Source organism: Dicentrarchus labrax, unplaced genomic scaffold (genome assembly GCF_905237075.1).
Source record: "Dicentrarchus labrax unplaced genomic scaffold, dlabrax2021, whole genome shotgun sequence".
NCBI classification, from domain to species: Eukaryota; Metazoa; Chordata; class Actinopteri; family Moronidae; genus Dicentrarchus; species Dicentrarchus labrax.
Genome location: NW_026136702.1, coordinates 12,275,347 through 12,300,105, shown reverse-complemented (window position 1 = coordinate 12,300,105; position 24,759 = coordinate 12,275,347). Strand labels below are relative to the sequence as shown.

General features: G+C 41.0%; 1 protein-coding gene across 1 annotated transcript in view; it reads left to right on the top strand.

The window, feature by feature from the left end:
- Nucleotides 1-15,367, top strand: part of lrmda (leucine rich melanocyte differentiation associated) — a 199,071-nt gene extending 183,704 nt beyond the window's left edge. Inside the window, exon 7 of the mRNA XM_051376457.1 lies at nucleotides 13,610-15,367. Coding sequence (XP_051232417.1) covers nucleotides 13,610-13,689 — 80 coding nt within the window. The 3' untranslated portion in view covers nucleotides 13,690-15,367. The remainder of the gene's footprint in view (nucleotides 1-13,609) is intronic.
- The last annotated feature ends 9,392 nt before the right edge of the window (nucleotides 15,368-24,759 follow it).

Genomic DNA, 24,759 nt, shown 5'->3' with positions numbered 1-24,759 from the left:
CCCCCTTGGTAAAGAAAAATATATTTTGAAGTGAATATGCATATGTTGTACAATCGCCTGTGTTATTGTCTTGTTTTATGCAGCAGGCAGTAAATTTTAATAGCTGGGCTGAAAGGATGATATTAAGATAACCTTGGGAGAGAAGCGTTAACACAGCCATGGGCATCTGTCCTTCCTGCCATCACTAACCCACTGTGACATTTTGTTTGAGCAACGGCTGAAGCTACGGCAGTAACAGCTTATTTTGACTTTTTATCCAATACTTGAATGGAAGGGAAGCTTTTTTGTTATTTTACAGTTTTAGATATTGCCTCCTTGGTCAGCTTGTATTGTGATATGCTCCTAGTCATTAGACTATAGCGAGGTAATCCTGACAAATACAATGAACAAATCAAGGATATTAGTGCTGTGATGTGCAGTCGATAATATTTGGCTTCATTAATTCCCATGCCCTGAGATGACATCCAGCCCCTATTAGGTTTGAAATCTCATCCCCTTCTCCTCTATACCTCAGCTGTGGCTCAACCAAGCAGCCAAGCAGATAATACGCTCTGAGCTCTGAAACATGTACCATTATAATTAGCTTTGTCAGGTCCTAGCCCCTACAACCCTCATGCAGATAATATGATAATATGTCTTCATAACCGGCTGACCTTACATGCTCAATATTTCTCCCCTTATGAAGATTACATGTCAATAAAGTAATTGAGTCCCGGGGTGTGTGGCAAGTGAAGATTTAGGTTATTGGACTTTTCAGGGCAGTGATGTACGAGCGTTATTATTCTACCTGTCAGGAGATGTGCAGGGGGCTGGGGACAGTCCGAGAGTGTCAGTGGGGAAAGGAGAGAAGGGAAGAGGGGCAGGGGAGAGAAAGAGAGAGGGAGACAGAGTTAAGGCAAAAGAGTAGGAGAGGGGATGGCGCAGAAAGAAATGAAGTGAGCGAAAGAGAGACACTGAGAAGGGAGAGCGAGGGAGGCGGAAATGAGGAGAGAAGGAGGGAGGACTGGGGAGAGCAGAAGAGGCAAGATCATTTCTCACAAGGGGGGACAGTTTCACAGTTAATCATTCCCTCATACCTTCATCTCTCTGTCCCCTCCCTCACTCTCTGCATATGAAGAGGGGATATGTCATATTAATTAAGAGAAGTAGAGTTACAGTGGAGCCATCCGTCTGAATGGTGCACAAGGAGGCCAGAGGGGCATGAAATCGTCCACACAACACAAACGCATCATCACCTCTGCCTCACACCTGATTGGCTGCTCTGGGTTCATCTGTTTAATTTCTGGCAGGAAATGACGGCATGTAATTTGACACAACCATAATTTCTAGCAGCGTATGATGTCACCAAGAATACAATTTTCATCTCTTAGGTGTGAAATATGCAGTATAGGCTGTATGTATGAATAAATTAATAAATACATAAAATATGTTTTTTGTTTTTTAAGTAAGAAGAAATTGCAGGAATTAATGAGTACACACACATTGTATATGCACATGTATATTTGTATATACATTGACCAATAAACATACTATATACTGTATGTGTGTCACCACATTGTGATGACTTCCAAATGCTCCATCATGAATAGAACAAACAAAAAAAAAAACAAAAAAATTGGGGTTGATTCTTTAATACTTGGCATTAAGGTTTAATTTTTACCTCTGTCTAAAGATTTACAAAAACATAAAAACGTTCTGTCAATGCAAACTGTTTATTTTCAAACCATTTTATTTTACCACATCACTAATACAGTACAAGACACATGTTTTGGTAAAAATTATGGTATAAATAAAATTGAATTGGCTTGGCTCAACTCACTTTTGATTTCACCACACAGTATCTACACCAATCTTTATTATCGTCAACACCCTGTTTCACAACATAAAGATAGAATCCCTCATCTCGATGGTGCACGTATGAAGTGATCTGTACTTTTTTTTTTTACTCTTCTTATTTCTTGCCACATATAGTGACAAATTGTGCTAAATGGCATATGTCAGGGCACTGTTTCGTCCATCATAATTTGACTGTCAGTTCTAGAGACAGAGGAAATGGGATGTGAAAATGAGTGTGGTCAATTGAGGTCCAACAATGAAGGTTACACACGTTTTCAACTGTGAGAGAAACAGAAGCAGGGGACACATAAAGGCAGGGTGGGAGAGCAATGTTAAAGGATATTTTACCATGTCCTTTTGGATTAAGCCTGGAGATTGATATCTTCCAGTCAGATGAAGCTCTGATGTGAGTGATCCAGCCCCTCCATCATTGTGACATGCAGCTCTTGGCAAACGCTCATCCGTGTTGATGGGCACACCCTACGCCACAAGGGCCCTGGCCAACATACCCACCTTCCTCTCTCCCCATCTCTGTCTGCCTCACTCTGCCATCTCTGTTCTTTTATTTCTATTGCCCTTCTCCCCTGTTTTCTGTCACCATGTCATGTCCAATCACTGTTTGGCTGGCCAGGCACTCAGTCGGGCAGGCAGGGAGCAGGAGCCCCAGGTAGAGAACTGCCTAACAGGCGTCAGGATGGGCACTGAAATGACTCTAATAATGGGGTCCCTGTGTGGCCCAGACAGGCCAGTCAGTTAGCAAGGCCAGGATGGGGAGTAATAAGTGTTTGATGTCTGCAGGGGAAAGAAGTGTGAAGGAGTACAGCCAACCCTGGGCACTCCGGTCAGGCAGGTGCAGCCAGCCAGGGTCTGAGGGGAACGACTGTGGAACAAGACGTCAGATTAGTATTGATATGTGTCACGCTGGAGGTTGCCAGGCTGTTTGTTTAAGAGAGTGTCTCAGAGTGGTAGCAGCCATGCGGTAATTGATGTTTAGCTCAAAAAGCGAAGTTAGAGGACAACCGTATGTGCCTGGTGTAAGGCAAGACCTTTGTGAAACACCCATTGTCAATGTTGTGGTGTGACGAAGGAAGGAAATACTGCACAATGCACACCTGTATTATCTCTGCATGCGTGTGTAAAACTGGCAGCAGTTCCTCTCATGGCTAAATTTGCTGGCCATCTTTGATTTGATGGAAATTGCCACTGACAGGTAGCGAGGTGCCATTTTGTCCACTGATGCGTGAAGTCCATCATTGTCTGTGTAGTTGAGTTTAGTTAACATGGCACTTAGCGACTGACATTGCTTTAGAGCCAGCAAAACACTGTCATTGGGGTGCCATTTATATTTTGCTAACCAATTTCTGATGTTTTCCTCACTGAACGCCTCGCTGAACGCTTCAAGCTTTTTTACAGTAGGTTTGTTCAGCTAGACAGAGTTTCTGTGCCCTCTAAGTATAAACTGTATTTCAACCCCTCAACACATTTTAAGCCCTGATATCAGAGAGAATAGGTCACCCAGCACCTTCTACTGATAAAGCCACTGCTGTCCTTTCTAGTATGGCTATCTAGTAACAAGCTACTTCCCTTTGAAGAGTTTTATGTGGTTGTAATTGACCTGACAATGGGGTTCATTATGCAGTCCCTTTCATGCTGTTTTGCCTGATAATTATTATTTAATGTGTTCGGATGGAGAGCATCATTAATTCATCCCTTCCTCCAATGTCAAAGAGATGAACAGTGAAGTTATCACTCTCTGGTGATTAATATTATGTTCTTTTGTTATTGAATCCTGTCCCAGTGATTAAACCTTCATTGAGTGACTCACCAGCCGCTCTTATTAACGGCACCATTACTGAACACAGCCAAACCTCTAATTGCGATTTTCACTTTTTCTTTCTATTTCGGTCAGAGGTTTGAACCACTTATCTGTGCTTTTCTTTTAATTAGAAATCCTGGGTGTAATGAAGAACACAATCGATCAGTGTCAGGCTGTGTGGTGTGCATGTGTGGTGATTTGTGATCCACATGTTGACGGAGAAAATGAGCGCTTATGATTACTGGCGTCATTAGTGGTTTCATGTGCCCTTAAGGGTAGACGAACCCTTTCAATAACTCTAGCTGTAAATTACCAGCTTGTCATTATTGTGCTTACAGTAGAGTTTTTTTTTTTTCATACTCAAGTTCTTTGTTGTCAGTGAGTTGGCTAGAAGAAGCCTTAAGAAAGGCGCTCCAAGGGGACTTAGGACTTTGTAAACTGTTCCCCTCCTTACACCATCCTCCTCTTATCTCCAGACTCCAGAGCTACTGTAACCAGCATTCTCTCCCAGCTCTATGTGGAATAAATGCCACTGAAATTAATTTCACCATTTTTTTTTTTCATTAGACCCCCCACAACGGTAATCTCTTTCTTCAGTCAAAATTTATGTGCCCCAGAATTCAATTTCCTTCTCATCTTCATAAGTTGGAAGTACAAAGACTGATAGGCATTCATCTGGTTATAACTGTAATTCACCCATCAATGAATAATGCCATCCTCAATTTAAAGTGTTTGATTATAGCCATTTAGTGAACTGACAGTGATGGAGTGTCATTTGTCATACGTGAGCCAATGTTGCCAATAAGCTCAACACATAACAGATACATACAGTATGCACTCCATTGCATGTCTAACTATTGATGTATGTTTTCTTCTCTATATTACTGTAATTAAATGTCTCTGTTTATAATGTCAATATTGACCGTAATAGCAGCCCAGCTAGCCTATTCTATAATAGTAGCTTTCAGTTCCTGAAGCATTGAAAAACATATAGAATGTGTTATTGTTGCACTTTAAGGAGAATCATGTGGCAAAATCAACCTGGTATTGATCACAACTGGCTGAGCCACGACCCAGCACCCTCCCCCTGACAGCCTATCAGCCTGTGGCAATAGCAAATCTTTCAACTCTCCATCTCCCACACACACTCCCACTTTTTTATTTTGTTGGCCCACTGTGTGTGTGTGTGTGTGTGTGTGTGTGTGTGTGTGTGTGTGTGTGTTGTTGTTGTTGTTTTATCTTAATCATTCACACAGTTCTTCAATCTCAGTGCTGGATTCTTCCATACCAATAATTTAACACTCCACATCAAACTATAAAGTCATAACAAACACCTAATAAACGTTTGTGCTTCAACAATTGAAGCAAAAGTACAACACATCAAAATGAATTACAGCACTGGAATTTGTCTGAATACATTGTGTGTTAGTATATATACTGTGGTGGAGAAACATGATGTTTGAATGGGTGACAGACTAACCACTGACTGACAGAAAGTATACAACATGCCAGGCTGCCTGGTGAGAAGTATTTGGAAAGTCTGACGTCCGAGCCTCATCAAATGTCAACAGAGAAAGCAACAGGAATGTTGTCTTTCTCCAGTGTGATGGACAGGCATATCATTGTGAGGGCTATTTGTTAAGCCAAGACTGTTGCTGCAAATTATAATCATGCCAGCAACTGATAGCTAATAGTGGGTACCTTTCATATGTTTCTATGAAATGGCACCATATATAAGCATGTTTTTTGTTTGTTTTTTTTAGTATTCATTGAAAGCTACTGGATGTTTTTCTGTCCTTTATGCCTTGCTATGCAGTCTTGGCTCGTTAGAGTACTTCTTCTGTTGTAGGCAGTATAATCCCCTCCTTCCTGTCTTTCCTGTCCTCTTTCCATCCCTCTTTCCTTCTGCCTTCTCCCCAGCCTCTGCCTGGGTGAAAAATGGGGCGCATTTCCCTGATAGTCTGTGTGGATGTGGAGAGTATAAATGGCTAATGAATTACAGATGAACATTGACGCAAATTAATCTTCCTGATGTCCCAGGGTTATATGGCAGCTATTTAAAAGTTTAATCAATACGCTGAAGTTGAGAACATGCAGGCGTTGCAGTTGTTTGGCCGCAGTAAACAGCCAGGAGGGGAACAGGGAAGGCCTGAGCCCAGGGCATGCATCATAATGACAGCTATTTATGTTTAATGGACTAAATATTTTTTATTGGGAGAGGAGAAATGTCACTTTCATTTTCAAAGTTACATGCATGGGTTTTGTTTGAGACCCAAGAGAGATGGGGGACACCTCAGCTGTTAAAATGGTTAACTAATTGACAGAGGAGTCTATTAGTAGACTAAAGATGGAGTAAGTTTCAACATGTCATATTAAGCCTTCACTTCTTTTGTGAGAAATGTGCATCATAAAAATGATAATAAGAGGGTCCGGATGTTGGTGCCATCAATATGTTTTACTTAAGTGACATTTTCTCTTGCTCTGTTTTTTTGCTACTATTCTCTGTGTCCTTCACTGCCACACACTGACACACACACTCACACGTGTGTAAGCATATATTTTGACTATATAGTTTGTGTTTACAGTTTTAGGTTATTGTTTGGTTAATTTCATACTATATAATAGTAGTAGTATATAATACAATATACTACCAAATCATTGAAAATCAGTCTACCAAAATACCAGGACTATAGTCCCCCACTATGACTATGATACTTGTATGACATAATGATGTAAAAAAAAACAAAACAAAAAACAATACAAGTAGCATCACAGTAGAAGAAGTATAATAAATAATAATAAAATATAAATTGTGTTTTCTTTGTTATGGTCAAGTATAAGAAATAAGTAAATTGTGCTTTTTTTGAAAACAAAGTTCCATTACAAGCATTGCAGTATACTCTGTTATTATAGAAGATTTTCACACAAAATGGAGCAAACATTTGTTAAACCAAGTGATAGATAGTAGTATTACTGAAGATAGGTAGTACGTTTTCTGGCTGGCTTGAGACAAACCATTGTGGTTATTTTTCATATTAAGGCAGATTTTCTCAGCTTGTTAACTGCAAATTACTCAACAAAAATACACAGTGGATATCTTTGATTTAGCAGAAATGCATATTCAATAACAGACCAGTGTTTTGGCCATTATTATGCTATAATACAGTGAGAAAATTAGACAATTTAGCTGATCCAGGAAGAAGAAAAGTACCATAAACTGTCACCATGTTTTTACAAAGACAACATCGGGGAAGCACTGGATGTTGTTGCTTTACCTTAGAACAAAGTTTTTACGGTTCATTTCTATGTTTCTGTAGTGCATTTTACTGTAAGGACTTTACTGCTAGATTGCATGTGGAATGAACATAGCCTTACATTCCATTCCTGCTTGCATCTTTTGGTCAAATTGAGCCCAGTTTTGGTCACATAATTGATTTCAGTGGGCATTTGATTGAAAATCAAGCACAGAGCAAATCCATATTCCTATATACGATAAGACACCCAAATACACTTCAGTTACTTGCTACTATCACTTTACAAAAATGAAAATATACAAATTAACAAACGCACACATACTGACACACATATCCAGCATACCAACACTAAGTAAAACAATTCCATTCTTCTCCATGGCAATGTGCTGTGAGTGCCAGCCCGCCTCTCAGTAGGCTGAATCACAGTCCACTGGCTGTTGGTTTATGGGACGCAGGGGGGTTATCTATCTGCAGGCCTCCCTATAGAGAAGAGGTGGCGACTCCATCTCATGACGTTGGGCTGAACTGATAAAAGGACAGCTGGAGATGGATCGTGTCCACAATAATAGCCCTGGCGCACAGCAGCCTACACCCCAAGCTCATAAGTCACTCTCGCACCAACTCTTATGGATGCCTGCCCCCAGCTCTAGCTGACCCCATCCCCCACCTGCCCAGCAGTGTTATTTCAGCCCTTGGAGATAATACAGGAAGTGTAATTGCCTTGTTAATTGGCTTTTCTCATAGCATTTTTTCCCTGATGGATGGCAGGACTGATGGAATTGTTGGCTAAGTGGCCAAACTAGAGGGTGGGAGAGAAAAAGAGTGGAGGCAAAAAAATGCAGCAAACAAGAGCAATCACAAAGCAAGAGAGAGGAATCAAATGCAGCAAATAAGAGAGTAAAGAGTGTGGAGAAGGAGAAAGACAGAGTGGAAGCAGTTGAGACGAGAGGGGAGGATAGATGTGAAAAGGAGGCAGGACAAGAAACTAGGAGTAGACGGAGTGGATTCATGCCGAGAATAGATAACCTTGATGTTAAAAGCTACATCCATCGGATGTGTCTTTCTGTGACATATTGATGGCCCTTGAAAAGAGTCAAGCTGATTGTATGCAGGGAACAATCATTAAAACCACTCCATCTTCCTTCTCTCTCTTACTCTTTCTCTCTTTTGTAAGTGTGTACATGCATGCATAATTGTGTGTGTGCTGATTAAATTCAGAGTTGTAATATGGCTAGAAATCTCTACATGTTCACTCAGATGAACAGATGCCCTAGTTATAGTGTTGTTATAAACATCATTCCTTGATTTTTGTGCTTCTATCATGGGTAGGAAGGCTACATGGTTCAAATGGTTCCTTTTTTGTGTGATTTATGATTGGGAATCTGTACAGGGTGTTTTATATTGAAAATTGTCCGGATTCTCTATGCTGTTCCTGTATCTGGTTTCCTGCCCGGTTCAATCTGCTATGTTCAGCTTGATGCGGCTTCCAACAAAAGTAGAATTGGTGCGTCTTTTAAGTGGAGCAGAGTGGAGAGCAACTTCTGGGAGCTTCTGAAATACGTTGCAGCCTGTTTGGTGGAATCACATGGATTGTCTAGTGTGGCCACCATCGCCTCCAGCGGAATGCAGTGCAGTCATCCCCGGTGGAATCAAGCCTTAAGTATCACGATTTGGACAAAATATTCACCTGATAAACAAAATGTTTTTAGTTATTTTTAGAGGTGCAGTCCATGTATGTAAAATTGACTCAATTTTATCCATTAGCAACAATTAGGAATCATAGTGCTGACAAGCTTACAACATCTCAATGTCACTACCTGACTGATATTCACCCACACACTACACTACCCACACTACTACTTTAGATTTGCTTTTGCTCTTGGCACATTCAGGAAATTGTAGTGTGACATTTTCTCTTGTCAGGTGATACATGTTCTTCAACTGGCAAGGAGAAACGTATTTTAAGGTAGAAAAATACCTGTATCTACACAACCCACAGTCTTGGAATTATCAAGATATAAAAAAAATACATTCAGGTGAAATAGTACTACTGAATCTAGACCTGCACTCCACATTAATATATTAGCTATATACAGTATTTTATACTTCATGTGCTGTGTGGTACTGTTGACGTGCCACATCACAGCTCTCTGTAGCCCAACTAGCATGGACCTAAACCTGGCCTGTACCTATGTAGTTAAGATCAGACCATCAGAACCCGACTGATACTGGACAATTTGAGACTCAAACTGACCCGAGAACCAAAGTTCTTATTTAATCTTTTACTAACCTTTAACGTGCTGGGGTAGTGTAATGCCTTGGCCACACTCTGGTTTGTTTCATGTTTTGCATGTAGATTTGCAATATCCATGAGACACTTGACTGCTGCTATTTGTTCAATAGGAATAACATTACTACTAAATTGTAATTCATTTTGATATCAAGTGCCCTTGGAAACTGAGACAGTACCCAGTGGAAACACATTTTTAAGAGATACAAATCTTCTTTGCCAGTAGGCAATTCAGTTGTTTATCTGTCTAACGTGAGAAATATGCCCACTAGAACCAAGAGTGTGAGCTGGACAGCTGCAGTTAGACACCTTAAAATCTCAGGAACTACTGAGTGACTGACACTGTATTGATCAACAACTTGCTAACCTCTGTTTATATATATATTATGGTCATTTTTTACAACAAGGCAATAAAGTATCATTGATTGCACCTTTGCCAGAACTCTCTTGTCTCTTGTCTGCAAGGATTAGTTTAGCGGCTTTAGTAATTTATAGAGCGGATTTCTTCCCTACCCTTATTGATTATACTTTATAAATAAAAATGATATATTCAAAAGAAGAAAAAAAAACTTTTGTTACGATATGTGTTGATTTCAAAGTGGAGCACTGTACATAGGAGGCTTTGTACAGCTGGTTTACTCACACTGTGGCAGAATGGCCCATCAAGCCCCCGTAGAGAGGACACATGCTTTGGGTAATCAGCTCTGAAAAGACCCGACTGTCTGACAATGAACCTACACTGCAGCATTCACTAAGAGGAAGATACAAGATACAGACTGCACAGTCCTTTAATAAAGACAAGAGGCATAGCTACTCCCCTTAAAAACAACAAGGTGCTGTGTGACATATGCAGAACAAAGGCCTGATTGTTCCTCCACCAGGGCATGATGGAAACATTAGCCTCCACATCACTTTGTTAATCTGTCACTTTAATGGCTGCTCCTACTGTTCTCACTGTGTGCTGTGTTTGTGTGCATGAGATCAAAGTGTGTATGGGTTTGTGATAATGTGTATATGGTTGAGAGTGTGGGTGTTGATTCAAGTGTGTTCATCCATGGCTTAGGATACACAGAGGATATCGTGGACTACTAGGTTTGGCACTGTACCACTTGTTATTAAATATCAGTTCATCAGGCGGAACCCCACAGGCGCGAGCATGGCCTCAGAAGGCGTTATGTAAGAGTGAGTGTGGCTTAGTTATTCCCATCTCTATCTCCAACCACCCCATCTTTCTCATGGTTTCTCCCGTAATAAGAGCAAGCTCTCGCTGTGAAGGGAGCGCAGTGAACTAGAATGTGTTTATGCACAAAGCACACTGCTTAATGTAATGCTGAAATGTATCTAGAGCTTGAGCCAGGTTGCACAGAAAATTAAGAAACACATTTACGCACTTTGGTTTAACATTTTTCACTTTTTCACCGTCCTCACCTGTTCTGCTTGTTTCCTTAATTGACTCTTCCCTTCTCCTTTGATCACAGATATAGCTTGTTTTTTTTAAAGTGCTGTTGGAGAGGTACAGGTCACACTTCGCCAGAGCTTTCTGATTGGTGCTGGAGAATCTCAGAATGTGTTCCCTGCACTCCTTCTCAGTCCCCACGGGCTAGTGACGAGCTCAGCAGAGTGTGAAGGCTTGAGGGGCCTTTAGCTTTAGTTCCTTCATCTGTGAAGGTTATCCCTGAAAGGCTTTGGTCGCAACCTACAAATATATCCCCTCTAGGTAATGTCTTATAGGAGCCTTGGTTCTGGTTCCTCAGTGGGTAATCTCTTTAAGGGCCCTGCTCCTGGAGAGAGTGAGTTTCTCGCCGGGTAAGCTGTGAATATGTGAAAGGCCCCGGCGCCCATGTGATCAGAGCACTGTGAGACACCCCAAGTCCTGTGGTGTCAAGCCCAGTCTCCAGCCGTGGCACCTATATCCCCAGGCAAATCACGGCAGCTGGAATACTTCCTCCACCCCTCCGCCACAACCTCCTCACTGTCAGAGAAGCACACACACATGCACACACAAACACACACGTATATGTATCCCTCACACACCGGGGGAACAGGCAGGCATGGAGCTGGTCCCGGATTTTATCGAAGGTGACAGCTCCTCACACTTCAGTGTTTGGATCACCTCAAGTAGCTGGGCTATGAGGGGAAATGAGCACTGCTCCACTACAAAGTCCAGATTTAGATTGACTGAGCTTGTCCTCGGGCCTGTGGGCTGCTGCTGCTGCTGCTGCTGCTGTACTGCTCCTCCGCCTGACAGAACACCCACTACTGCTGCAAGGGACTGGTGTGTGTGTGTGTTTTTGTGTGTACGTCTGCGTACTTTATATGTGCGAGTGTGTGTGTGTGTGTGTGTGTGTGTGTGTGTGTGTGTGTGTGACTTGGTAGAGCCTACTTTGAAGACTCAGAGAGAGTGGGGGAAAGAGAGCGATGTGTCAGGTTTGGTTAGAATTGAGGGTGGCATCAGAATATGCTTGGCACTAATATGGCACCAGTATCTCTGTCCCCGTCTCTGCTTTCTGTCACTTAGTTGCCATTCTCTTCCCGCCCTTGACAATGTCTCTTTGGATTATGTGATTGGACTTAGCGCTTGGAGCACCCCTCATCCCTCTGCGACACCGCCTCTCCCATAAGTCTCTCCTTTCCTGCCCTGTCTCAGGCCTGGCCCCCCCCCCCTCCTCCTATAATGCACTTGATGTCTATTTAAAAAGCCTGGCGAAAGCTGTATCTGTTCTGCTGTCAGAGGATCATTGACAGCACTAATGCCACTTGTCCTTGCCTCATTTGGCGAGAGGTGACACCTAGCTGCAGCCCGCCACATTCATCAAGTGGCAGTGGGAGCACTGTGATATCAGAGCCAGAGCAGACTAGCCACAGTGCTCTGGGCAGCCCTCTCCCTGGCCGGCAACACCACATACAACAAGAAAGCACTGCAGGCCATCTTGGATTCATCCTCTGAGGTGCATAGAGGGCATGTGGCTTCTTTTTCAGGATTTTGGTTAAATGATTTCTGTAAATGCAATTCCACAAGCTTACCTTTCCTAAACTTACACTCTTTATACTGTAAAATAGATATAGGGCATATTATGTATAAACCTCTTTTATGGGATAATTAAAGACATTTTCCTTTGTTCGGATGAATTGGAATAGCATATGGACTCTTACCGACTTCCATTTGAGTCTTTTTGCTAGTATGATTAGCTGCAGCACTTTAATCTCAGTGGAAATCAGGAGAAGTATTTTGACCCCCACCTGTCAACTGGACAGGGGATAATAAGAGAGAAAAGTTTTTTTTCTCATGAAGCAAATCAAAATAAAGAATGTCTTACTTTAGTGTGCCATGGCAAGATATTGTATAAGTGGTAAACAGTAACAAGTTCTTTTCTCCAGAATTGATCTATATTATCTAGAGTCGCTTTATTAGCCTTTTATTTGCACATACACAAATACACGCCACACCCATGCCTACTGACAGTTAAGCTGATAATTGCTTTTTTGTGGTGGTTCAGCGTGTGTGTAACTGCGGGTGTACTGTTCGTGGGTGGCCGTGAGCTTGTTGCTGTCAGGACTTTGCCCCGAGGCCATACTGGTCTTTCTCTGGAAAAAGACGCTCATCCTTTCCAGCAACACCTCTCATCCCCTACAAGGAGCAGACCCAGACCCCGCCATCTAAAGCTACCCTGGGGAATTTTTTTTTACAGTAGTAAACAAACATGCTTTTGTTTACATTCAACATTTCTCACTAAAACTTACTGTATGTGTCCTTAAGGGTCTAACAAACACATTGAATGCATTTGCTGTCTCATAAAACTTTAAGGCTTGTTTTCACATTTTTGAAACCTGCATTGGCATCATTCTGTGGTCTTCTCCTGCAGTCTTACTTAAGGTCCAGTCATTATTAGAGTGCCAGTTTTGTAGTGTATATTGTGACTACTACCACTAATATACTACAGGATTTGAATAGATCCAAATAATCTTTTATTACTGTGGTACGAGCAAAACTGTGTTGATACAAACTCTTCTCTTTGTTCATGAGGAAAAGTCATATCATTATTTACACATAAACCTCGTATGTATCTTGTGATCCCTAGTGAGGGTCATGCCTCACAGGTTGGGAACACTGCTGCTCATCTATTCTTCAAACACTTAGACACAATTATAAATGTGAATGTAGTTAAACATTTCTATAGGAATAACTGATCTGTGATCCGAGTTCATGTTTGTCACTGAAATATTCCAAGAGACAAATCTAGTCCCAAATGGTCGCTGCATATTGATGTTACAGTTACATAAATATAGAAATCTAGATACATATGTTTAAATGCTTTTTTTCAGTTTTTAATTATAAATGTTTTCTTATTTCTTTTTTTAAAACTACAAGCGTGACCCACACCTCATCTGATCTTTCTCTCATTCTGTTTTCAGGGGTATTCGCCAAGTGCCGCTATGTCTACTACGGCAAGCACTCAGAAGGCAACAGATTCATCCGAAACGATCAACTCTGATGGACAGCTGGTCGGGTGTAAAGAGGAACATGAATGACAATGGATGTTAACAGAAGAAAAGAGGATCAAATCAATCTCTTATTTATTAAAACCACTAGTGATATTTGAGTCACGTCTTCTCCCTCTGGAAAAAATATTTAATCTTCATCAAAAGATATTGTTATGGTTATGTAAGGGGAAAGTGTCTTCTTTTTTTTAAAGTTTGTATTCCAGCCCCATAGTTACGGCCTCCGCTGCTGAGCTGTGTCTGCCTCTGACTCCCTGCTTCCAGCTTAGAGTCAGAGTCAGACATGACACTCCCACTGACATGATTGCCTGTAAGGATCAGCAACCGCACAACTCCAGACACACACAACACACACACAAGGACAGTCTCTCTATCTCTTTTTCTCTTTCTCTCTCTCTCTCTCACGCACAGTCAGTGACAAACAGACCCAACCAATTGCATCCTTTCTTTGACAGCCATGATGGATCACCCATCCACTACCGCCACTAATCAAGGGTGAAAGGGGTGACGGTCACACACCTGGGGCCTGACATGGTCTCATCTCTCTCATTCTCTCTCTCTTTTACACACACACTCTCACACACCTAACTGCTGTTTAAAACATTAAGACATCAAGACAAAGAATTTGACAGAATACGGTTTATACAGCCTGGTTAAGCTGATAAGATAAGATTTTCAGTCCAGACTTGAAGCAAGATCAGTCTGCCTTGTTTAGTGTGCGGAAGTGTTTGTTTGAATGACTTTCATTGAATTAATTTTATTTTTGTGTCTCTCTGTCTGATAGCTGAGCAATGATTCAGGCAGTTGCTGTTTCTAGTGTGTATATGTTAGCATATATATTTCATGGAAGAGACATCTGAAATGCAAGTCAAAAACATTCCAGTCCCAACTTTAATGAAAAATAGAGTTGTAACCAAATATGCATTCCAAGTATGGTTGTTATGTTGTTGTTTTTTTTGCCTTTCCCACTGTGACTCTTTAGCCAGTTAACTATTCCGTACTGAAATATTTGGTAACTCTTTATTTGGATAGTGTGCTTAAAGATTTATAGTATTATAAACTATCTGTATAGTATTTGAAACATTTGCTTTGTCTGTAGATGTTTAACAAATTAAATAGTACATATGATAATTCATGAACATATCCTTAACCAAGATGTCTTTTACAACTAAACCTAACCAAACCTTTATTTGTGAAACAGTTAAATTGTTGAATCTCAGCTAATAAGCTGTTGAAATGTGACAGATACTCTCGTATGGGCTATCTGTATGCGGAGTATCCAAATAAAGTAGAACCAAATATTCCCTTCATTATTTGTACTGCAGTGACGCATATGCACAAACTGTAAGACATCATCTACACATAAACATTTCACCTAATGGAATATTGACTCTATTGCCTAAAATGTACTTAAATGCATTGTTTGTTTTTTTTAATGTTTACATTTTATAATACTTTAAAATCATCATGGTTTTTGTTTATTGTGATTTTTAATTCCTAATCACAACCACTTATGGTAACGTGCCAACATTTTAAAACATCTTATTTAAAGTGCTCCATGCAACCTTCCAATCTGATATTTTTTCATGAATGAATAATGTGATATAGCTGATCTAGTGTATGAAATTGTATTAGCAGGATGTCTTCAAGTGATTAAAAGGGTTGAACTAACATGTCTCTCATGTCAAATTGATACAGAGCTTAAGGTACTCTGCTGCTTTCACACTAATTCTTTCTGCTACCACGACACACTGTTTCCTAATGATCAAATGTCCATCTCATTAATAACGTTTAATATTTTTTCCTGTGAGCCTATCGATAGAGCCAATCATGATAATAGCCCTGTGTTACTTGTCATTACGCTTGCAAACGTTGTTAAAAAAGATGTCCCTGACTGACTCTTATGTCAAGTCTCGATTACATTTCCTACCTCCTCAGAGGTGAAGTAGCTGAACGAACCATGGTGATGAGATAGTGGGGAGAGGCTTGCTTTATTTGGGATTTGAAAGAAACCATGTTGAGCTTCAGTCCAGCATGTCAATCATCCACAGACAGATGAAGGAAAGGTCAGAGATAGCCTCATGCAATGTTAGTCCACTGTGCCTGTATTTGTTTATTTCTTATGTCTATTAGCTTAAACATGTGTGCCAGTTTACAAGATTGTGTGCGTGTGAGTATGCATGCTTGCTTGCATGTGGTCACACACCACTTCCTACAGGACTGTGACCATATTCCAGCTGACATGCCGTTCAGGAGCCTGGTCACTAGTGCCGGCGTTTCAAAATGACAAGGTTTATTTGTCTGTGTTTTGATATGCTCAGAGGAAACTGGGGCTGACAGCCGGAGGAGGCAGGAAGAGGGGAGCCACAACAAGTTCCCCCCGCACGACACAAAATGTCATCCTTCCCCTGGCTGCGGCGCGCGCCCAGCCATCCTGCTGAAAAGAGCAGACATTTAAAACTTTGTGACATGTGTCAGTGGCACTGCCATTGAGCCAGTGCCACTGATGGAGCTGGAATTGACAGGCCTCGAGCCACCGGAGCTGGCTGGGGGACACACCGAGTTTGGTGTGTGTCACTTCCTATCCTCGTCAGGGACACATCCCGAGCTGCCACACCAACACAAACTGCATTATGGGATGGGCGGGGAGTGCTGGAGCGGGTTGACATATGCTTGACGTGTGCCTTTGTGCATGCGGGGGATGAATGGGATGCTTGGCATCACGGACAGTAGATTAATTAAGGTGTGAGCCACAGATCTACCTGTAGGCGATGCCCTCCTTGACCCTGAGCTCCGTCACTGCTGCTGCTCCTTGGGAACTTCCTGGCTGAACAAATGGCACGCCACTTCATCAGAGCAGATCAGTGACATTCTGCTATAGTAGCCCTGCGGGCTCCTCTGCTAGCCAGCGTGTGTGTGTCTGTGTGTGTACTCAAAAAAAAAAAGATAAAGCTGTACCTACATATTTTCTGTGTGCATCTAGGCTTGTGTGAGCCCCGGCTGGACGTCTGCACACAGTAGTGAATTTTTGTTATTCCTTTTCATTTGTTTGTAGTATTAATTTTTTTTTATTATAAAAAACAAATACGAAACATTTTTAGTTCAATTTATCGGTTGATTTCATGCTACATACTAATTATAACCAGGTAGGGCATCACACTGGAAATCTAATAAAAGCAAGATTTTTGAGTGTGTTGTTGATAGACACACTTATACCACCAGGAAATGGTGAACCTCCTTGAACCTACCTTTTTACGAATGCAAACAATGGTAAGACAGCTCTTGGAATATTGGTTATTTTTGGAAATATTTAAAAGTAAAAGTCTTGATTAATTTCTTACTTATACACAGTTGTGAATTACACAGACTTCTTGTATAGTATGTACATTTACATATAATACATAGTGTATTTTGTACTGTAAAGTGGCACAATACTGTAATTTTCAGATTTTGGGTACCTTAAAATGTATTTACATACCACAAAATCTTTGAGCTCTGTATTACATTGGTAGCACAGCGCAATTCACCTCCCCAAAAGGCACACTTGTGTGTGACTCACTGTCAAAAGAACTAAGGACCAATCACCCCGTCACTACATATCAGCCCACAGTCTGATGACTGATTGGCATGAGCTAATGCAAATTTACAAGGAGGCAGAAGGAGAAAAAAAGGACTTGTCTTTATGAGTGACAACTGGCCACTGATAGCAGAGCAGCAAACAGGATGGGGTGAGATTTAGATTTAACTGTCCCCCTGGCTCTAGAAATTTCTCTCCCCCTCCCTCCCTCTCTTTCTCTCTCTCTCTCTCTCTCTCTCTCTCTCTCTCTCTCTCTCTCTCTCTCTCTCTCTCTGACATAAAAACTCTATCCCTCCTGCACCTGAAGACATTTGGCAGCACACTGCTGTCTCACTTGATCCAGAGAAGCCAAAGGGGGGGAAAGTGGCCCTTATTTCCGGGCCCAGTCTTAGATGAGTAACATTTGTCATTCAGGGTTGTGCTGTAGTAATTAGCTTGTCAGTGGGTACCAGGCTGAGCTGGCTCTTTCTGCTAAGAAAGATGGACAGACTGACACAGGAGCTGACAGCCAGTCGATAATGTGGCAATTAATGTCATAAATAATTCCACTGCCAATTATATCAAAATGGACTCTGTTCTTTCACAGAGCCTGGTACTCCCTTATCATTTCCTCTGATAAGGGGAACAACCGTCTTCATCCCCCCCTATAATTATGGGGCTTTTTATATGGAAATACAACATGGCCTCACTCTCTCACATGTTTATACCACAGGGGTGAAGAGTGGAAAGAGGGAGACATGGACAATAAATGTAACATGCTAATGAATCTGTGCTTTGTGCCCTTTACTGCGTATTTGAATGGGTCATATAGCAAGACCATGAGGCATTCCAAATGTCATTGGCATGTACAAAAGGGAAAAAAAACTTGATTTGAAAATGAAGACAATTATGTGAGAGAGATCGATCAAAGCTGATGTTCTAAAGGTTGCAAAAGCTTAACCAACAGTGAGAATATTGATCCTGACGCCCCATCACTTGGTGGGAAAAATTATATCCATTCTCTGTCTTCAAGATGCAGGTCAATCAATTGCAGCAGGTGAGAATACATGATGAGCTGGAATCAGCACAGCTTCACTGAATAGTAAATGTGCTGTATATTGAAGGGAAATAAAAAAGGAAAAGTGGGAATTTGCTTTGAAATGCTTATTATCCACCGCCTCGCCCTGTTTCTGCGGGCTCATTTGTCTCGACAAGTGACTCAGTCACTGTGAATGGTCCCCATCAGCCTGACACTAAACTCTTCCTGTGAAATGTATGAGCAAATAAAGTGAGCTCAGCACATGTAAAGCCCTCCTAATGCATTGTAAAACAGCCTTAAACACATCAGATGTATCTTCAGGACAGGAAGGTCGCTCTGATGGTAATATATGGTCTGTGCTGAGAAGTCTCAAGGTCGTGTCAGATTCGCCTACATAATGCATGATTTCCCGTTACTCTTACAGACTCCAATCATGCCTCGCAAGCCTTGATATGAAAATTTTACTAAGTAAATCAGCCACCTTGCTGGCATTTCTATTACCCCTCTGTGTGCACTGACAGAGAAGATGAATAACGCTAAATAATAACACGTAGTAATAAATCATATTTACTACTCATAGAGAGAAAAGCTGCAGTAGAAAACCGTTGTTTTTGTTATTCTTTCATCTTGCCTGTATGGATTTTACTTCAGTTTTTTTGTTTGTTGTGTATTTGCATGTGTGTAAATGTGTTCTTTGTACTTTATGGAGATGAGTGTGTCACTCCTCCACTTGTCACTGTCATCTTGTTAGATTGTGTGCGTAATTATTGTGTCATTTATTGCATGAGAATTGCTTGCTTTGAATAAAGCAGTTAAATGACCCTGTTAGCATAATTAATTTAACCATCCTGAGGGGCTGCAAAGTCGCAGTCTCATGAATATTAATTATTGTCAGTGTCAGTGCTAAATATTGTACAACAACAATGCAACATGTTTTTGTTTTGTTTTTGTTTTGAAGTGAAACATTGTTTGATGCAATTTTTGAGTGAATTTTTGACTCTTTGTTCCTGATTTACAATCACTTTTTCAAAATTTTCTTTTAACAATAACACATTTACATAGAAGAAACATTTAAAATACAGTACTTCCCAATGCCTGCATGTTATCAGATGAATAATAAAAGAAACATTTTCTCTTTTATTTCTTCAGCTACATCATTAAAACCACAACTATATTCATTTGGCAGAGAGCATACAGTAATTATACAGAATGGTATGGCAGAAGACATGTAATGTTTGCATTTTAATGTTCACACCCTGAAGCCATACAGCCAATACTTAACATGACACAAATCATCAGCCATTTGAAGACTTTGAAGAACCATCATTTCAATTTCTTCTCAATTCCTGGAAATATTGGCATTTCCTTTTGCTCAACCAGTTCCTGAGGGTGGAAATGCTGATTGTGTATAAGTGTGTTTGTGTGTGTATGTTTAACTGACAAGTGGACATGAACAAGGACCAGAAAAAACCTTCAGGAGACACTCACATGATTTCTCACATGGGCAATTCTGTATGACGCCACTGAGGCACATGAGAATACTTGAGCTAACAGCGTATTGTACATAGAGCCAAGTGATGTGCACCTACTAGTGATATCACACTCTGGCTGCCGCAGTATAATGTGACTCTTATTGTGGATGATCATGTGAAGTCCATGCGGAAATTACACTCCCCTCTTCAAAACAGAAGAGAATATTTCCCATGAACGTCTTTGAACTGTAAACAATGTTCATATATTTCATATGAATACACACGTTATGGGCCCCGCAGTGGTGTGACCTGAGGGAGGAGTGTGTTGTGTTGCGTGTCAGACTTGGTGGTATTTCCTGCGGTGCTCCGATCCTATCTCTGGGGTCCTCTGGAGGGCAGCCTCTCAAACGGCTCGACTTGGCCTTGGCCGATGACAGTGACATACAGAGGCAGTCGATTTTTGACACACGGCTGTGACTAATTGTGAGGAAAAGGTGAGGCACATTTGTTCTGGGCCCATTCTTAAAGACATGGAGATCCAACCCACCTCCCCTGGGTATGGCTTAGCACAAATGAAATCCTTGAATCATGAATACTCTGAAGGTGAGCTGCTATTTACTGCAGCCAATCTTGTTTTTATGGAAGTAATATTGGTGGTCAGCGGTATAGGGAGCTCATGTATTAAGTATATGCTGTTGGTGGATAGCATTTAAAGGGAACTTATTGACTTTCAGTTGCCTTCTTTATTGTAGCGACTTGGTTACATGTAATATGTGAAATTGAGTATTAAAGTATAATTTGGGTTTAGTTTAGTTTGTTTTTAAAAAAAGCAATGAATTTGAGGTACTAACGTCATCAGTACTCGTTGGTGATGCAACTCTAATCAAACACCCATCACAATTAAATCAGCCAGATAACAAATTCTAAGCTGTGTCTGATTCTTCTAATAAAAAGTGAAAGGCTCAAACAATACTGCTAGTACATTTATAGATTTGTTTAATACTAGAATTAAAAAATATATTTTACAGTCATGCTAGTGCCTCTGTAAAGCTGTACTTGCTAAATGTTAATATCACATATATGTGAACATAACACGCTTACACTGTCAATGTTAACATGCTGAAGGTTAACGGGTATAATATTTACCATGTTCACCTTCTTGGTTTAGTGAGTGAGCATGCTAACATTTGCTAATTAGCTCCAAATTCAAAATACAGCTGTGTCTGATGAGAATTTATTGGTTTTATTTTTTGTTTTGTTTTTACTAGTAGCATAAAAGTAAGTGCAATCTAAAAGATACAACCCTGCATTCTAAAATTATAATTAAAGGTCCATTGTGTAGGATTTATTGGCATCTAGCACATCCGTCGCTTAACTCTCCCTTTCTAAGTGTGGAGGAGAAACTACGGTGGCCACGAAACACGTGAAAAACGCGAACGCCTGTCTAGAGCCACTTCCCCTTCTGGGCTACTGTAGGACTCCATGGAAGGCGACCCACAGTGCCTGTAGAGTAATCAGGAACCTTAAATCAAATGTTAACCTTATGGAAGAGTAAGGGGATTTCCAAAGTCAATATGATTCAGTTTCTGAGGACCATGAATGTCTCTATAAAATCAAATGGTTAATGGTATTAAGATGTTTTAATCTGGACCAACATGGCAGACAGACAGACAGGCAGACAGACTGTGCTATCCCAGAGAACCTCTTCAGAGACTGGGGGAAAAAAGGTATTTAAATTGTATGTGGACAATAATTTTCTGTGTTGGAAGTTAAGTATTACTAAAGTCAAAGCAGAGTTGTTCTCACACCAAACTACACAAATCATTCACCATTTCAAATATGCATATGGTGATTTAATGCCAATAGCACAAAATATTGAGCTACTCACTAAAGTTAGTTTGAATGTCCCTGAGCTAAAGGTTTATTGGTTGTTATGCTTCTCCTCCATGTGTGGGTAAACTTTATCCATGAACCTTCGCATTTGGGTATTAGCGATGTTCTTTTTTTTCTCTCAGACAGGCTGATAGGCCTAACCTTGTCTGCCTTTCCAAACATATTGATTAGCCTGTGAGAAGAGAGCAGGCTATGAGACCAAGTGCAGAGGCTAAACTTGAAGTAATTCACTTCCTACTAATAGCATCCCATTATTTCACAATGAAGGAAAGTTTTTTACTGTACTTTTGAAGAAATGATTGTACATGAGTGTAAAGATGTCATTTTTAAAAAAATGTTTTACCAAATAATGAAAGTCCCTGTATTATTTGTAATATCAGAATAATGATTTGCAACAACGCAGTCTGTCTAATTCGTCTTCTAACATCTTGATTATATGATAAACCAGTTGTAATGACATTCCACATATCCAGGAGTCTGCTATTGTTTGTGTGTCAGATAGAAAAGCCAACCATCAGCGACAGGCTTAGGGAGGAAGATTCACCAACTTTTCCAGACATTCAACACAAATTTCAAATGGCAGTGGCAGGCAGAAAAAATTGAAAAGCCAACCCCTGTGCCTTTGTTGTTCTCCTTTAATTCTGTTAATCGCCCCCAGGTAAAGATTAGCTGCTCTTGCCAATTTAATTCAGTCTCAAATGATGCTGCTACAAGGTCACTTTTTCTTTTCTTCCTCTGTCTCTTTATTCACCCCCTCCTTGCATCCCCCCCTCTCATCCCTGCTCCCCTTCTCCTCCATTTCTCTTTCCGTGAGCAGGATTGAGTTGTCATGTAGTTCTAATAGGCAGCACAGGGAATCATTAGTCCACCTCGGCTCCCTGACTGATGGGTATTTCACTCCAATCATCTGAGTGCTGTGTGTGTGTTTGCGTAGGTGTGTGTATGTGCGCGTGAGTATACCCCCTACCCCACACCCCCACACCCTCCAACGCATACACGCACACACACATGAATCCTCCACCACAGACAGCACCACCGCCCCCCACCCACCACTGCATTGTGTGCCTGCTGCTATTGACAGAGTGTCAGAGCTGAGGGGAGATGTCTTAATCAACTTGGACACACTGGGCATTGATTTGACAAGCTGCTGTAATGACCTTCTTGTTTTCGTAAAGGATCACTGTTTATCTGGGCCACGACTGATACGCTGAGCGTGCCTCATTGTCATGGAAACTATTATCATGGCTGAATTGGGATGGGGCTGTCTTTGGATCTCTCTTTTTCTCTCTCTGTCATTCTCTGTCACACACACAAACACACTCCCTTATACGCATATGCAGCTACACATACTGATATTGATATGTTTGAGGTGATGCAGTGTAATCACGTGTGTGTGTGTGTGTGTGTGTGTGTGTGTGTGTGTGTGTGTGTACTGTATAGGTGTGCATGTTTGTGCTTAAATATGATGTTTAACACCTCCAGTCAAAAACGTCGGGGGTCAAAGGAAAATGCTATAATTGGTGTCAACGTGTTTTCGCATCAATGTTATGGAAATCATTACAGACTGGATGGATTGACTGACAAGGCTCAATAATCCCCAAGACAGCTGTTTCATATACCTGCCCCTCAGCTCTTTTGGAGAATTATTTTAAACATAGCAAACAATGTAGTTCATTGATTTATTAAATGACCCATAATGACATCTCAAACAGACAATTAATTTTCAATGGGGAAATGAACCAGCAAAAATATATCTATATAGTAGCCTACTACTTTAAAATCCACTATTTTAATATGATTCTCCTGCTTGGTCTGATGTTAGGCCTAATCTTAGACGCTATGTGATGTTGATTTTGTTATATATATAATCTTCTATCAGCCAGTGCGTGTTTAAAGATGAGAAAGATTAACTGTGTTTTTGTTCACTAGCACATGAACGGTGTTGTGCTCCATCACCTGGTTCATGGCCACGGGCGCACCCTGCTGCCTTGAGAAGAAGACACTCTGCTGAGTCGATTTGCAGGGATCTCAGGTTCAGGGTGCTGTCAGCTTCTGTCAGGGCAATCAGCAACACTCAACCTCCCCTGAATAGCCCGCACAGCAGACGGTAAATATTATTGGCATTCTGACACCCTCTCGCTGCGACCAAGTGTGTAAAATTGTTAATAAGGAACATGATGGTGCCACTGCATGCTGTCGAGAGAATGGAAAAGCTTGCTCTTGTTGGCAATTATCCAAATAACAGGATGAGGCGTCTGAGGACAGGTGATTTAAGTCCTTAGCAGAGTGGTGGAGAGGTTTGTTTTGGCAGGGAGGAAGTGAGGAGAAGTCACAGAGGTCACATGGTAAACATTGTCCTTGTGCTATATCCATCAGTATAACTCCTTATAAAATGTACATGGAGACCCTTGTATGCACTGTTTGGAAAAATTGCTAAAGACACTGTCCATAGACGAGGCACTTTAACACTTGAGGGCTATTCTACATTATGTATGATAGTCATCTTAACAATACTAATACAAGTAAAGGTTGTTATTGTGTCAGCTATAAGTATGACTGAGAACGAGCTGCTTGTTTACTGAAATCCACTGTTATTAGTTATTTCTACGACTCCCCCTGAAAGTCTCAATGTGACACTGCGATAAGGCAAACAGTATTCCTCCCCTTGCATAGAGCACGCAAGTCATTATTTTTAAAGGCGTAGTATCTCCAAGTCGCAGAAGGACACATTGATAGCAGAATAAAGTACACAATCGTAAACGTTTATGCCAGTGTTTCTCACTGTATGATTACGTTTTTATGGTTCATATTCTGATATGGCTTGTTTTTGCTGCCACCGCCAAAGCAATGTGACAGGCCCAGAGGTGGCATTTCTCCTTTGCTTTATAGGGGGAGAGATGCCTGGAGGAGAGTCCTGCTCGGTTTCGTTCGGTAAACACACTGCCAAGCTAAATGGCTGATCAATCAATTTCAGTGGGATCGATCTGCATCAGTTCTGCCTGCATGCACACACCCAGAGCCACTTTATTGTAAATCAATCATTTTGAAAACAACTCACAGAGGGGCCCGTCCTTACTAACAAGCCATCAATTCCAGCTGCCTG